The sequence below is a fragment of the Strix aluco genome, chromosome 2, assembly GCF_031877795.1.
Source record: "Strix aluco isolate bStrAlu1 chromosome 2, bStrAlu1.hap1, whole genome shotgun sequence".
NCBI classification, from domain to species: Eukaryota; Metazoa; Chordata; class Aves; order Strigiformes; family Strigidae; genus Strix; species Strix aluco.
In genome coordinates this window covers 14,120,925-14,136,758 of record NC_133932.1, presented here as the reverse complement: position 1 = coordinate 14,136,758, position 15,834 = coordinate 14,120,925, and the positions used below count along the sequence as shown (strand labels likewise).

The 15,834-nt window shown below is 42.2% G+C and overlaps 1 protein-coding gene across 21 annotated transcripts in view; it reads right to left on the bottom strand.

Moving 5' to 3' along the window:
* The window catches only part of BBX (BBX high mobility group box domain containing), a 149,284-nt gene that overhangs the window by 46,548 nt on the left and 86,902 nt on the right, over window positions 1–15,834 (bottom strand). For all 21 annotated transcript variants that reach the window (XM_074811633.1, XM_074811671.1, XM_074811556.1 and 18 more), the window contains 2 exons: window positions 10,166–10,364; window positions 3,590–3,657 (listed from right to left, as the gene is read on the bottom strand). In XM_074811633.1, coding sequence (XP_074667734.1) covers window positions 3,590–3,657; window positions 10,166–10,364 — 267 coding nt within the window. The remainder of the gene's footprint in view (window positions 1–3,589; window positions 3,658–10,165; window positions 10,365–15,834) is intronic.

Here is a 15,834-nt window from a genome sequence, read left to right as displayed (position 1 = left end):
ATCACACCGAGGGAAGGCGAAGGACAGCCCCTGGCTCAACCTTCCGCACTGACCGATGCAAGGTGTTAACGCCGTCCTGATGTGCAGGGAAGAGGCAAGGGGGAAAACTGGTAGGAGAGCCAGGTTTTGGACTACGTGACAAATTCCAGTATTTCTGGGCAGTAACCTACAGACAGGCCACTAGGTGCTGCTGTAAGGCAAGCAAAGGGCCTCACGGGCAAGTAAGGGAGACATGCAGCGACGGAGGTGAGCGGGGAAGCAAGGAGAGCTCCTTACTCAGCTTCAGCCTTTCTGCTAATAAACCTGCTGCGAGGACCAGGCTTTGCCTAGCACGGCGGTAGCTAGAGCAGACCCGTCTGGTGTTTCTGCACGGGTGTTCAACAAAATATGCTCATATACACACCAGTGTGGTGTAACTGATGAGAGGACCCAAAACCCAGGTGGAAACTCACTGCGTATCCAAGTCCTTTGTTTACTGCTGGTAAGGTCTGTAGCTTCTCCTGCCTATCTGCTTAGTAACTCCAGCTGCTGCTTGGAAATCAATCCTGTATTGACACTAAATTCTGTTACCAGTAGAAAAACACTCTCGTCTATTGAAAAAAATTACAAAAATAGGAACATAACCGGTGACATGCAGAGAGAGCAACTGAAGCCTCAATGCATTTTTGTAAATATTGCTGTTGTGCCTCTTCCCAACCTGCTGCTGCCTGTTCTGTTACCCAGTATCTGGGCTTCTGACAACCTGGATGTTAAACTCCTGCCTTGAAAAGGCCCTATATATCCATTTAACATACACTTGACAAAAAAATCAGAGGGTGTTGAATACATTTATGTGGGATTAACAGACCTCTAAGTATCATTTCCCTCATCTTCTCCCAAGTTCTGAGCAAACTATGCCAGTGCTGCCCTCCTTTCTATTAACGTTTTTTAAGGTGATAACAGTATTTAAGACCTATGCTTACAAGGCAACCCAAGTCTGCATAATCATACACATGCACAAGCAGTCAAACTGCATGTTGACAGATAATCATGTCTGGCAGTCCCCCAGTTTAAGAACCATATATATGCACGTGTATCTTACATGTACACACACACGCCTTAATGATAATGAAGACTACATGATGTAACTTAGAGCATTCTTTTTAAAATGACACTGCATCTGTCCTTTTTTTTAAAAAAAATAGAAGTGCCAGGGGTTTGGATATACAACATATATTTATAGACATACATGCATGAAAAACAATACCTATATTTTCCATAGTTAAGCAACTTCTGTACCTCTTCACTGCCAAAACCTCAGCAGTCACCTCAGTACACCTAATTCTCCCCCATGTCAATACCAACTCTTAACACAACACAACTAACCCTCCTCCACTGAAGAGGAAAGCAGCTTACCAATTCTACAATGAATTCTTGAGCTTCTTACTGAGCCTGTCCTACCACCTCCCAGCATGTTTTGCTAACCTCCTGGTTTGAGCATGAAACTGTTTTCAAGTATAAGTGTGGAAATCCAACCACAGGTTGTCCCACAGGCATGCAAAGATGAACATCTTATGTCTTCTCTGTCCACATGCCCAAGGATGGGAAGCCACAAGTGCTGTTCAGTTACCCAAGTCTAAACAGGTTTAGGATCTTTACTGCATTTGGGGAACACAAGATATTTGCTCCATATCTAATCACCACTGAAACACTGAATCAAAAGGAAACAAAGAAAAATCGAAGACACACCACAGCTGCCACATGAAGAAACTGAGGAAGTTTTCCAGTGCACAGAAACACAGCTGGAGACTAAATTCCTGCTGACACGCAGTTAGGATGACTAAACATTGTCCATTTGGGTCCCTTTGAGAATACCAAGCACCCAGATTGTTCTGGAGGATGCATTTTATATAGAGGACCCTCTGAAAGAACCAGAGATGTGCATTTTTGTTCCCTGGGAAAGTGCTCTGACACTTACCTGCTCCTCAGACAGTGTACGTCAATTAAAGTACGGTAACTCATTAGTAAGTACAAGGTAACTTCTGGCCCATTGTGATTTTAACAGCCAACAAATCCCTCAACTAATTTTGTTCAGGCTGTATTTATGACAGTTATTTTGCTCTACATTTTGGGGGAAAGCAGATTACACAGCTTGCCTCTTTGATGCGGAGGGCCAGGTTTCAAAAGAAGACTACAGGCTGAAAAAAGCACAGCATAATATAGTGTATACATAAAGTAAATATTACATCACAAGCCATATTGCATGCTTCTATCAGAAAAAAATGGGTTTATGTAGGTGCATTGGAAATGTCCTTTTGCTCAAAAAAAAAGTCCCGATCAAAAAAAAGCTCATATACTAAAACAATCACAAAACATCCCTTTTGAATTGTCTCTAAATCCACATGTAGATTTTTCTTCCTTCACTGCCATCTGAAATCGTACTAATTGAGGCACTTTTCATATAAAATCAAGAAAGCTCAACTCACACGGTCACAGCAAAGACCCTTCTTAATGGAACTGATTATCTGTGACAATACACCTTCCCTCTCATTTAAACATAGCAGCATAGTAAAAACAGTTTTTAAACTCCAAGCCGGAAGACTCAAAGTTTGCAAACTACAGGACATTCTAATTTAGCAGAAAATAATCAATTTCCTTGCACTTCTCTGCCAACTTTACCCTAGGTGTTTCTCATTTTTCACGCTGCAGCACAGAAAGCCAGTACCCACATCTGCATGAAGACTTCCACTTCTCAAACTGGTGTGCAAAGCACTGAGGAGCCTTGGGAGTACAGGAGCAATTAATCTTGAATGTACTACACGTTTTGCATTTGGGGGTATCACATATAGATAGTTAATTATTGCTGTTCTTTTCAGGCTAGAGATTTATGGCAGTGACTACCTATTTTACCCACCATACAAACCACCTTTTGAATAACTTTCAAAGCTGGCCCAAAAAACAGGTCATAAATAATAACCAGTCTGAAGAAAGACCAGAGGTCTCTGCACTACTGGAGATATGCAGGAACGCTCTTCTTTACTAGACTCCTTCATAAAACTACAATGTTTGTGATGGCAACTGAACTACAAATTTCTTTTTAGACATAAAGACTTAGTGAATAGGAGCAGACTGCAATACTTTGATTACCTGTTAGCACTTGCAAGGTTTCAGAATGCATATACAATGACACTGACTGTATGGAAATTACCAGGTATTTATTTTGCTATTAGTGCCAAGGCCACAGTTCTGTGAGGCATTGCACAAGCACATGAAATCCTTGCCCAGAAGACCTTGCAAACCACCTCTTTGTTAACACAGTCACTGTATGTCAACCCTTCTGCCTAAGACAATATCCTCTCATGGGGCAGACTTCCCTGGTCTTATCAAATATTCATTCAGCAAAGTTAACACTGATCCGATATAAAAACTGGACCCAACCTCTACGTTCACAGTTGGGATAGAAGACTCGTATCACAGGGCTCACAGCCACTGTCCCACCTGAGGTTACTCAAGATGTATCTTACATTCATTTCCCACTGGTCAAATATTCCTCTTCAGAGCTCTCTTTAAACTGAGGGCTTGTGGTAAGAGAGAGAGGAGAGTTCCTTACCTCTTGTGCAGTCAGGGCATGTTCCCCTGCTAGCAGCAGCATACTCAGGCCTCCCATTTGTGTAGGGTCTGTTAAAAGAGTAAAACCAAGTCTTAAGTTTATTCATTTGCTTGTTTAAAGAACCTACCATTTGCAGTGTTAAACCCCCAGAAGACTACTTGTCACAGACACTCCGAGCAAGCTGCCATAAAAGGCAGTTCAGGAGAATCACAAATAACCATTTCTGTACCCTCTGGGAGAGGCTTTCAAAGCTGTTTGAAGGATTTAATTGGATTTGTGTGCTTAACACCCCATTGCGTGAATTCACAATTTTACTGCCAAAGGTTTTATGTACTACAGAGATGGATATCTTTAAAACAGGAACTGTAATGATCTCATACATAAATATACACAAAGATGCTCTAATATCACACATGCTTATCACTCAATGAATGCTCCTACCGAGGGAGTGGTTCCCTTCCTTAGCCAATGAACAAGTAAAAGGATGGAACAAAATGACATGATCAAGCTCTGAAGCAAAACTTCTATCTTTCATTTAGCTTTAATTTAGATTTGCATTTAGTGGTGAAAAGTGCCAGCCTGACAACTCTGAAGCATGAAGAAGCACTTGATCCTCTGCCAAAACAGCTCAAGCACTGGCCAGGCAAGCTGCCCGCCGACTTGTTGCCCTACCAATACAATATATAATTGAGGAAAGTAAAATGGAGATATATATGTTCTTTCTCCAAGTATTTGATGCTCCAGGCTTCCCGCACCTCAGGAGCTCGGAAAACGACAATAAGAAGTGAAGGCAATGAACACTGACACTGCTTTACTCATGGAGCGGCTTTTCCATGCAGAACAGCGGTTGCTCTTCATCATTATGAAGACTAAATGTCTGATTTTTGGGGGACTGCCTCGGAAGCAATGCAGGGGCCTGATTTTAACTGAGTGTTACGTAGAGAGAGGGAGCCAGTCTGTGGCCCAAATGTCTCGCACAACAGCCACAATGTGAGAGAAAGGGAAACATTATCCTTGCTGTATTGCTGAGACACCAACTACAGTAATGATGGACACCAACGATAAGTAACTCCCCAGGTTTCACTAAGCATGCACTCAACGTTTTCCAATTTCCTTTCACTGAACTGTACGAGAACTCTCACTACAAGAATAAATTACATGTGCCCAGAATGGTTCCCTGGAATGGAGGCCAACGGGCCTCATCCATTTGGTTGCATTTTATTATGCCAAATTTCGATGCGGAACAGTTGCAACCAAAATGCCCACTGGGAAATCCCCTGTCAAGTTTTTTCAATACTCTCTTAAAACAGCAGTAAATAGAAGCAGAGGAAAGCTATGTGAATAAACCAGGCCCATCCACTATCTCAAGGATAGTGGCTCATTATCTTAAAAACACAGCCTAAATAGTATCTGGCTTCCAACCCAATGTTCAACTGGAACTAATTTTTTCCTTTACCATAATAAACACATACATTTAGTTGTTTTTTTATAAAAAAAACTTTTTACTTTTAAAGAAAAAAGGGAACAAAAGATATTAAGTTTCCACAAAGAGACAAGGCACTATCAGAGTTGTAGGATCTAGTAACAAGAAGTGGTTGAAGAAATGGTGATAGAAAATGGGAAGGGCCAGCAAGTACCGAAGCACAATTTGTAAGTGAAGCAATCCTGTCAGAAGAGCACTTTTTGCCATCAAAAGACTTGATCAGAAACCGTTCAGTCCTTCAAACGAGGACGTCAGAACAATTAAGAAGTGACAAGTGAACATATATCTTGAAAGATAATGCCTGAGCAGGCAGCTAACTTGGAGGAAGGAGAGATGGGAAGAGATCTCCAGGCCCAAAGTTACTGAGCTCCATATTAAACAATAAGGGCTTGGCTGGTTGCTTTCTACTTTATTCCCATTGGAAGGCTGTTGCAGAACCCAAATCTTCTAAGCATTAAGAACTTCCTTCTAGTTTTCACTTAAATTTACTCAGGGGCAGGTGGTACACATTTTTTCTGGTGCCCACATATTTAAGATTAAATAACTGTTCTCCCTAAATGGTATTTCCCTCTTCTGTGTTTACAGGAATCATCCTATTCTTCTTGTTTTCCTAGCCTAAGCAAATCAGACCTCCTGATGTCATCAAGCATGTCCATCTCCCACGGTCCCAGCCATCCCTGTAGCTCTCCTCTCCAGTTATTCCAGGTGGAGTTCATCTTTCTTGTATGTGAAGAAGCAGGAGGGCAACCACGTCAGATGAGCTGCACTCGTCCAATGGCATTAACTCTTCTCTACAGTTCCTGAAAACACTTTGCCTGACACACTGCAGTACAGCACTTTCTTATGCCCACATCACACTGATGGCTCCCAGGTACTCTCTTGTGCTTCACTTTAGTCATCTGTGGGTGTGCTTCCCCCTCCTCAGTTTTGGCCAACTGGAGAACACCCAGTTTATGGCTCTAAAATTCTCCCCCTCTTCTAAGTATCTTCTTGGTGGTCTCAGCTTTCTGCCCTTCAAATAAGTAGCTTATTGTAACAGGACAAGGATAGGACTTCTTTTTCCCCAAGTAAGCAAATACTTAAACTGTTTATTTAAATATAAAAATTAAGAGAAAAAAAAAGACAGCTAAGTGGAAAGTGGAAGTTTAATTTGGTGCTTGAACTACTTGAACACTTATGCTGCAGCTGTAGCAGAGGGCTGGTGCTTAGACGTCTGATCATGATAAAAAAAAATTCCTTCCACTAAGGTTTCAAATTACAAAATAATTTCATCTAAGGGAAGGCAAAAATGTACATATGCAAACACTGCCATATGTTTATAGTGCCTTCTCAGCACAACAATGTTTCTCTTATGGCACTAAGAACTTACTGGTATGAAGAATTAAGAATTTAAAGTGCTATTTTGAAGCGATTTTTACAGTTAAATCAACAGTAGTGAGAAAACAGCACACACATTTGACTTGCAGAATGGGAGGCAATTCGTGACTTTCTCAACAGCTTTTAATACTGATGAAACTTAAAACCATCTCACTATTTGGGAATGACATACTTTGTTAGTGCTGGTCTGGTTAGATACTCAGCAGGCTAGCTTGTTCATCATTGCAATTTTTCAGTTAAAGAACAAACTGAGGAAGAACTAAGCAGAAAAAAGGACAGCAGGTATGAGCTTCAACTAACTTTTACCTGGGTGCAGAATCAAGCTTTTTTGTAAAAACCAAAACTTGCGTCTCTGTCAGGATGTTGCCTGCTCTAGGAAGTGTCATTTCTTCTACCCTTTGCTTCACTAAAAGGCTTTTTGGCTCAGATGGTTTTCTTCTGATGCAGAAATGTTAAAGTATTGGGAATCTTGCACATTTGTATAACAAAGCTATTGCTCACTTAGCTCCGTAGTTGTGAGGGTAGGTTCTGCAATGGCCACATTCACCTGCAAACAGGAGTTGTCTTTGCCCCATGCCCTACAACAGATCACAGCTAAGCCATGTCATGAGAAAAACATGCTCAATTACAGCTTCCAGGCTGGATGAGCAACGACACCACTAGTGGGTCTGCAGGTCAGAAGCCCAATGCTGGTGCCACACCTCAGGTTCTTGACACAACAATAGGTCAACATGAGAGACTTGAAAGTGGGGTGGTTATTGTTGGAATACCAAAAATAAAGGAGAGATATGGCCTGTGTGTGACTTAAAGAACAGAAGATCTTACTCTCAATATATTACATTTTCCAAAATGAAATGTAGTATGTAAAAAGCAATCAAGACAGGATTAACAACTACCAACAAGTAAAACAGACTTCCTGGAATGATCCTGGAATCATATAATACTTGTTCTAAGGAAGCTATCTGCCTTGAAGATGTAAGACAGTCAGTGGCATTTCAAAGGTAAAAGCATTTCTGAGGTGGTTCAGCTGGTATACAGCCTGGATTTTAAAAGAGGTTGTCCTGGATAGACGAGTCAGAGTTGAATTGAACTGTCACATGAAGTCAAGGAGAGGAGAATGCAACAACATGTATTTAGCATGAACTGATATACAGTTGACAAAACAGTAATCCATTTGGCATGACAGACTTGTCATGATTTGGACGCTGTTAATATCTGTCAGAAGCTGTTGTTATTTTATGAGCTATTGTTATACTCAAGAAATAGCCAGCCTTCACTGGCATGAGGACTGGAGCAAGACCCCTAGGAATTACTATGCTGATTGACTCAAGTCTGCAGTAAAAAAAAATAAATAAAAAAATTAAATCACATGTAGCACTGTCCTGGTTTGAGTGAATGGTGGGGGGTTTTGGTAGCAGGGGAGGGGGCTACAGTGGTGGCCCCTGTGAGAAGCTTCTCAAAGCTCCCCTGGCTCCAAGTCGGACCGACCTTTGCACCAAGGCCGGGCCAATCAGCCGTGCTTCAATAACGTATTTAAGAAGGGGAACCTGGGAGGAGTGGTGGGAGTTGTGAGGAGAAGTTGTGAGGAGAACATCTGTGCGAACACCGCGGTCAGTGGAAGAAAGGAGAAGGGGGGAGCTGTGCCAGAGCAGAGACTCCCTGTACCCCGTGGTGAGACGGCAGGGCCACCCCAACCCTGCCACCCGTGGGGGTCTGCGGTGGAGCAGATGCTGATTTGTGGCCTGTGTGGGGACCCACGCTGGGACAGGTGACTGCACCGAAGGAGGCCGGGACCCCATAGGAAGAAGCCCCTGCTGTTGTAGTTCGGCACTGGGAGGACTGCAACAGGCGGGGGTGACCCACACACCCGTGGGAGTGACTCATGTTGGAGTTGGTTTGTGGAGGACTGTCCTGTGAGACGGGAGCTGTGCTGGAACAGGGGAGGAATGCCAGAAATTCCTCCCCTGAGGTGGAAGAAGCAGCAGGACTGACTGCACCCATTACCTGCCCATTGCACCGCTGAGGCGTAGGAGGTAAAGATATCGGGAGCAAAGCTGAGCCTGGGAAGAAGGGAGGGAAGGGGGAAGGTGTTTTCAAGATGTGGTAACACTTCTCACAGTCCTACCGTTAAGTGTCCTTGTTGTTAGTGTATTAAATTTATGTTCTTTTTTACTTCCCCTAACAAGTCTGTCTTTTGCCTGTGACCATAACGGATGGATCATCCCTCCTTGTCCTTATCTATATTCCTGAGACTTTTGCTTTACTTTCTCCTCCTCAGCACTGGCGGGGGGGGGAAGGAGTGAGCGCCTGCGTGGTGCTCAGTTGCCCTCTCTGAGCTCAAACCACAACAAGCACAAAAGGGCCTTCTTCAGAAATGAATAGCTCTATAGATGAAACAACGGATTAGATTAGTTTCTAATTAATTCTTAAGTTCTCTGTTCTGACAGGTGTTGATTCAAGATCTCTCTGTACTCAGAAACTCTACATCTGAAGAGCCCTGCAGGAGCGGTGGGTGATGGCAGACAGGTAGACTAAGACCTATTACTTGTTCTTTGTGTTAAGTCAATAAACCTTCAAGGAGCATAGAAGTTAGTCCTCTGACAGTAAAAGCAGAACGGGATGAAGGGGCTAGCAATTTTTAGAACTGGTCTCCCATATAACTATATAGTGTGAAAAACTTTATTTTGATCACATTTCACAGTCCCTTCATAGCCAGAAGAAATGTCATTACAGGAATTTTCATACCACTATACTAGCAAAAGGTGTACGTGCCTTTTTGCCCCTTTTTATCCTTTTACACTTGTTCCATAAAACCATTTTCCACTCTCCAACTCATGATCTCTCTAAGCAAAAAAAGTCCTATCTGCCACACACTTGTCAAACTCCACAGGATACAACAAAGTTTCAAATATTTCAGTATTTATAAAATTAGAAACTTTAAACTGCAAAAAAAGAAAAAAAAAAAGAAAGAAAAAAGGATGGTGGGGAGAAAATTATTTTCTACCTTGACTGTTAGGTTCTTAAGCTGCCAGTATTTAACATTAACGTCTCTGTATTTCAAGGTCATGATTACAACAGTTCTGCTATTTGTGGATACCAGTGAGAGATTATCTGCCTTTCACCAGTTCAGGTGCTCCACCTACGCTTGTTTACAGATTTGATTTTTGTAAAAAAAAAAAAAGTTTAAAAGGTTAGAATCTGCCCCTCCAAGGTATAACGGGCAAAAGAGCGTATTTTAAGTGAAATTAAATTACACTTCTCTTGATCTAAATGCAAAAAGTTAGCTCCACCAACATTCATCCACAAGAACGTGAACTCCTCCAATCTCATAGACACCCATAAATTACTTTTGTAAACAGCAAATTAGTAAACATAGTACAACAGTCTGTGGAAGAGCAAAAGAATGCACACAATCAGCATTTTCCTTTTTGACTAGAAAATGGAAGTCTCTACCAGCAGATAAGCCAGAATTAAAAATTAATCAAATCTGGACCCCAAACGGAGCATGGGCTATGATGCCACAGATTTGGACTGGACTCCTGAAAGTAATCATGCACTACGGGAGTTTTAGGAAGCTGCTATGCAGAGGTTTAACTAGAGTCTTGGCAACTTAATTTGAGACACGAAAGGTATTTGCACTACTGTACCAAAACTGTTATCACATCCTCAAACAAAACGAGGACGCTATGTCTGAGTAACATGGATGGAAATCTCACCTGCCATCCCGAAGTTAAGCTGTGGCATTTCTTCACTTTTACTCCCTTTCCTCGGGCTTGGTATGTCTTTTGTGGAGTCGGATGCAAAGGCCCATAGTTTTTTCCTATTTGTGACAGTGGATGTTTGCGTTTTCACAGGTTTGTTCGTTGTGGGGCACCACTTATATCCTGGATTTGCCTTCATAAATGCATCTTTGTACTAGAAAAGAAAAGGAAAGTTACCAGTCATGCCAGTCATGATATTATACTATCCACAGGGCAATAGAGTGCACTGCGTGTAAGAGGATTTAATACAGTAAATAATCCTTAAATCTTGATTTTTTAACAGTTTAATCACATGCTTAGAGTCTGACCGCCAACACAATTTTAATAATAAGAAATATTAAGATAAGTAGAGCTGTATTTAAAAAAGTGGGTTTTCTCTTTCCTCTCCTGAGGGTTTACCACCCAGAGCAGGCTGAAGTTCTGAGCCTGCAAACTGCTCCCCAGTGCTTGTATGCTTGATCTCTGAGAAACAAAGCTATTTGAATTTTTTTGCAGGTACAATCTTTATGTTCTAGTTTGAATGAAATTAAAACATACATTTATTAAGAAATACAGCATAACGCTCCTTACCTTGCACTCATTTTTCTCTAATAGTCTGTATTTTAGAACATTTGACTGTATGCTTTCCCAAACCAGGCACCAAAACCAGACTACTACCAGTATCACCTCATTTTCAGTAACTTCTGATATATCATCCCAGTGTTCCTTCCAAAACGTACCACGCTGCATGGCTGTATAAAATAAACTGGGACCTTTTAAAACTTTCTTTAGCCTTGAGCACACAGCACACATCTCAGTTGTTTGCTATCTTCTTGGTATGAGGCTGCAAAAGGAATGAAGCCAGACTACACATAGGGGGTGAGGGAAAAGGTCTGGATCCTACACAGTTTGGGGGGTAGGGGCAAGGATGGGGACCTAATTTTATTCACAAAATGCAACAACAACGTTTTCCAAGTATCTTGCTGACCAGACCAGAACAAGATTTTTGAATGTTAACAGCAATAAAAAGAGCACATTTCAGTATTTTAGATGTGTTGCTACGCAAAGTGGAAGCGGGCGGATCAGTGGAACATGCCACACATTCCAGCTGCAAATATTTGCCTAACAAATGATAGGGGCCCACAGCACTGGCTGCTGTGGGAGCCTACCCAGTAAGTACCAGTGCTCACCGCAGGGAGAAGGAACCCAGTATCTCCTTGTGCACTAGGTAGCTCTCGATGGCGGCAAACAATCAAAAGAGCGGTTTTATCCTGAAGTACATGGCAGGGCAGCTGCAGGAAGTTTTCTTCCGTGATTACACATGTTCCCACCCACCCAGCTGTCATCAGTCCCAGTTCCGGCACAGAGAAGCACCTATGTTTCATGCACATGCCTGCACGGAAACACACGCAGAAAGGAAAAAAAAAGTCCCTTGGGTATCACATACAGAAATAGCACCAAAAACCTTGTCCTCCAACTGAGTCACTGCAGTGTTTTCCCAGATCAATAAACAGCATGCCTTTCGTGGCAGGACCACCATCGCATGTGTATCTCTTACTTTCATTTCCATCTTAACCTATCAGCCAGCATTTGCTATCTCCGGACTGTAGCAAGGATAAAAACCTTCCAGTTTATAAGCAGCACAGCACCGTGTGAACCCGCTGTGTGAAGTCCTGTATTTATAGAAATGGCTATAAATAATAAAAATCTGCAGGGACCGCTGACCCACATACAGGCTGTATCTTCTGAATTAGATCTGCAAACTAAGGACTGCGACACCTCTCACCTCGCCCCTTTTCCCCTTCCCTCAGTTTCGTTTGGGAGCTCTGTACACCACAAAAATAGCCTGGTGGAGGGAAGGGAAGGGGAGGGGGTAAGGGAGGAGGCGGAAAGGAAATACACAGCAAAGCAGCTTTGCCTTCCATTGTTAAAGCCACAGCCCACTCACAAATCATGTTTCCAGCCTGCAGAGTGAAAAGCCCAGAATCGCTAGCAACAAGGTATGTAAGTTCTGCAGATCAGCATTGTTGCTCTGAGTAATTGAATTATCCTACGGAGTAATTTGACAAGCTGACAGGCTGCCCATCAAATGAGAACCAGAACACACGCCATTTGTGTGACAAGGCAGTGGTAAGCTTTTAATCAGTTTCCAACAAGAGCAATGCAAGTGAGCTGGTGTATTAATGGATTTTTTTCCTCTGCAAAGCCAAGAAGTGAACATTAACTTCACTCTCTGAAAGGGAGGGAGCAAACTGAGGGAGGACAACTTTCACAGTCTCACACAGCCCCTTTCACAGTTTTAACACTCAAGATAAACAAAAATGTAAGAAGTTAAACAATGGCCAAGAAGTAGTTTTATAAAATGCATATGGGGGGCCTAATCCAAATCTCAGAAGGATTTCATTTTTGTGACTAGTAGACCAAGAACCAAAATGAAGGGATAGATTCTGCTTGCCAAGTCATGAGAAGTACTTAAATGAGCTCACAGCAATGCAAAAATGTCAAAGGCAACAGCAGAGTTCACTGTTTTCCTCCATTCGACCAACTGCACAGTAAACCAACTTAACACAGACAACCTAAGGACATCTCCAAAGTTGCTTTAAAAAAAAAAAAAGTCAGTCCTTAACCTGGAATGCAAAGACAATGCCTTGGTTCCCACACAAATGGCAGGGAAAGCCTGGCGGGGTCATGTCCTGAAGTTCCAGGTAAGATAAAAAAGCATAGGGTACGTTTGTAGGGTAAGTCTGAGGTATCATTTCTGTTTTGTGAAAGCCTGGGGAAGGATGTGTTACACAGTGGGACCAGTGCCACCAGAGCTGAGGTTAAAGAAAGCGCTGTGCTTCAGTGCAACTCCCTGAGTTGGTTTCATCACCAAATAAAAAAAGATTTGCTTTCCCCAGTGTGGTGGGCACAGGAGCTCTCAAGTGGATTCCAGCTACACCTCAGCATAGCAGTTAGCACGTGCTTAACGTTAAACATATTCTTAAATCCCATCAACTGGCTATCAAATATCACATGAATCCTAGAGATCTAAGCAAAAAAAGAAAATCCCCCGAAAATCCTACACTCCTTTTTCACTCCTGAAGGACGCAGGGTTCGCATTACACGTTACAGTCCATATGTCACCCAGTGAACTTGCCAGACTCCAGCCAGCAAGCCAGAACATTTGTCCCCTCCTACCCCGAGGCGGCTGCCAAAGCAGCAGCATCACAAGGACAGGACCTCCCAGTCGTGCTGATTGTACCTGCGAAACCACTGGCCAAGCATTCACAGGGAGATGTGTTCAGCTCTGCTACTGAACAGCAGCAGCCTGGATTTACCAGGCTGGTCCCTAGAGGAAACAATCCCAACTGCCTGGATCTTGCCAATGCAAGGATGTATTTAAAAATGAAGTGTTTTCTAGCAAGGGAAAGGCGGCTTGAGCAATAATAATCTCACTGGGTATTTTCAACAGCAGCTGAATATTCCCCGTAAGCCCTGTAAGAGTTAACAGAAGAACACTACCCCTATTATTGCAGTACTAAAAATGCTGGAACATATTTATGAGTGGCCAGAATTCATTTTTTCCCTCAGTGAAGGGAAATGCTAGCAAATGGCAGGGATGCTTGTGGTTCCACTTGGGAGTATTTATCAGCTACTCAGCTTATACTCTAGATAATAAAACTTTCAAAGTTAAATCTAGGAAGTCTGCAGGATACAAATAGAAAGGCTGCTCCTAAAGAACACACCAGCAGAAGCTGACACCGAGGTCTGCAGGTAAAGCATGAGGTCTCCAGGGCAGGTGTTGCTCCAAGCGACCATAAACCACAAGATTGAAAATTGAGGGAGCATGGGGCCAGTTTTTCTAGCTAATTAAAGCACTCCCAAGGTGCAGACAGGTACATAATGGAATTTACCAAAAGTGCCGTAATGAACTATAGACCTGATTATCCTCTCGGTGGGAATTAGGGATAGATGTCCAACCCACTAGGAGACTTCTCTTAATTCCACTTGTGAAAAAGTTTGGGTGCCTCACTATCTTCCAAAACCCTAGATCTTGCATATAGCTAGACATATGTAAGTAAATATACAAATGTCTTGATTTGCACACTGCTGAGATAGCATCACTGTTGGTACTAAGCAGGTAAGAAACTGAAAACTTCTTGCTCAATGCTTGATCTAAGCTAACTGGCTTTGTAAGCTATGGCTTCAAGTAGTAAAAACATTCTCAAGACTAAAACAGGGGTTGTAGCCACTGCAGTAGGGACCACTTCTGTCAGGCCCATTCGTACCTCTGGAAGAGCATTTCAGATACTCTGGGTACACAAGATATGTTGTGGGGGCAGTGGATATGACACAAGAGATGTGTGCCCTGCCAGGGCAGTGGCTAGAGGCTATGAAGTGAAAATCAGAAGTCAAAGGGCTCTGAAAAGCTACATTTAAGTAACAGAAGCTCATCCACTGTATTTTAAACCCCAGTGAACTTATACATATAGCTACTCAAACAGAAGATTATTGGTACAATAGTAATTTCATGTCCTTCCAAAGGCATTCACATTCTTGACTTTTAAATTGAGCTCTCCTAAGGAAAAAGAAAAATACCGATAAACGGTTCACACTGGAGTTGACATTAACATCTTTTAGACAGTCTCAGTGGCAAGCCTAACTACAGAAGTGAATGTTAAAACAAAACAAGCAATCCACACACACAGAATAGGGCTGTTGGTGAAGAAGGCCCAAATATATTCAGTAGCACATTATAGCTGCTCATTATTGTTGTAATATACACCTGTTTAAAGAATAAAAATTATATGCTATCTCTCTTTGCACATTCTTGGAACTAGTTGTAATGATGTAAACTACTTGGATTTATTGTTTCGCTTTGACGTTGAATAAGCAATTTGTTCTTCACGCCAAGAAAAATAAATAAATCACTACAGGAACAATGACTTCTACAACAATATGATTAGTAGTTTCAGATCTGTCACTTTATACAGAAGTTCTGCAATTATTTTCCTTTTTAATGAATGAATTTCCTTCAGCAAGACAAAAGGCTGAGAAATACAGTCACATCAGGTTTGCTTCTTCCAAAGAATTATTTCTTTTCATCTCTCCTTCCTCTGTATCTGTACTGGATCTCCTAATCGCCCTTTTCCCACACATTTCAAGAAGCTTCGCTAATTTGTAAGTGGGAATGCAGAACAAACCAGGAATGGTTGGACAAAGCTGAGACTCAAGTATTTCAACACCATGTCACAGATGGGAACTACAGAGGTGCTATAGACCCTGCTTCTAAAAGGACCTGCCATGCAGAACACTTCATTTTTTTTCTGGGGACCTTTCCAAGCTCACACGAACTACTGAACAGCCAGACCTTACATACATGTGCTAACAGTAACAGACAACTTCGGGTGACAGGGCCGGTATGGATAATAGTTTCCCCAATCATTTCACAGCTATCTGTACTTCTTGTAGTGACGTAAAGATACTTTGTGAAATATGGGGATAAATCTCTTTTCCTTGCTCCCAGCTGAAGGACTCTATGTATTGCTCTCCAATTTGGGTACTGGACTCTGCCTCACCAAAGGTTGCTCTACCAGAAACTGGTACACAGGGTGAGTACTTCATGAAACACTAATAATTTTTAGGTTCTTTAGCATCAAAGG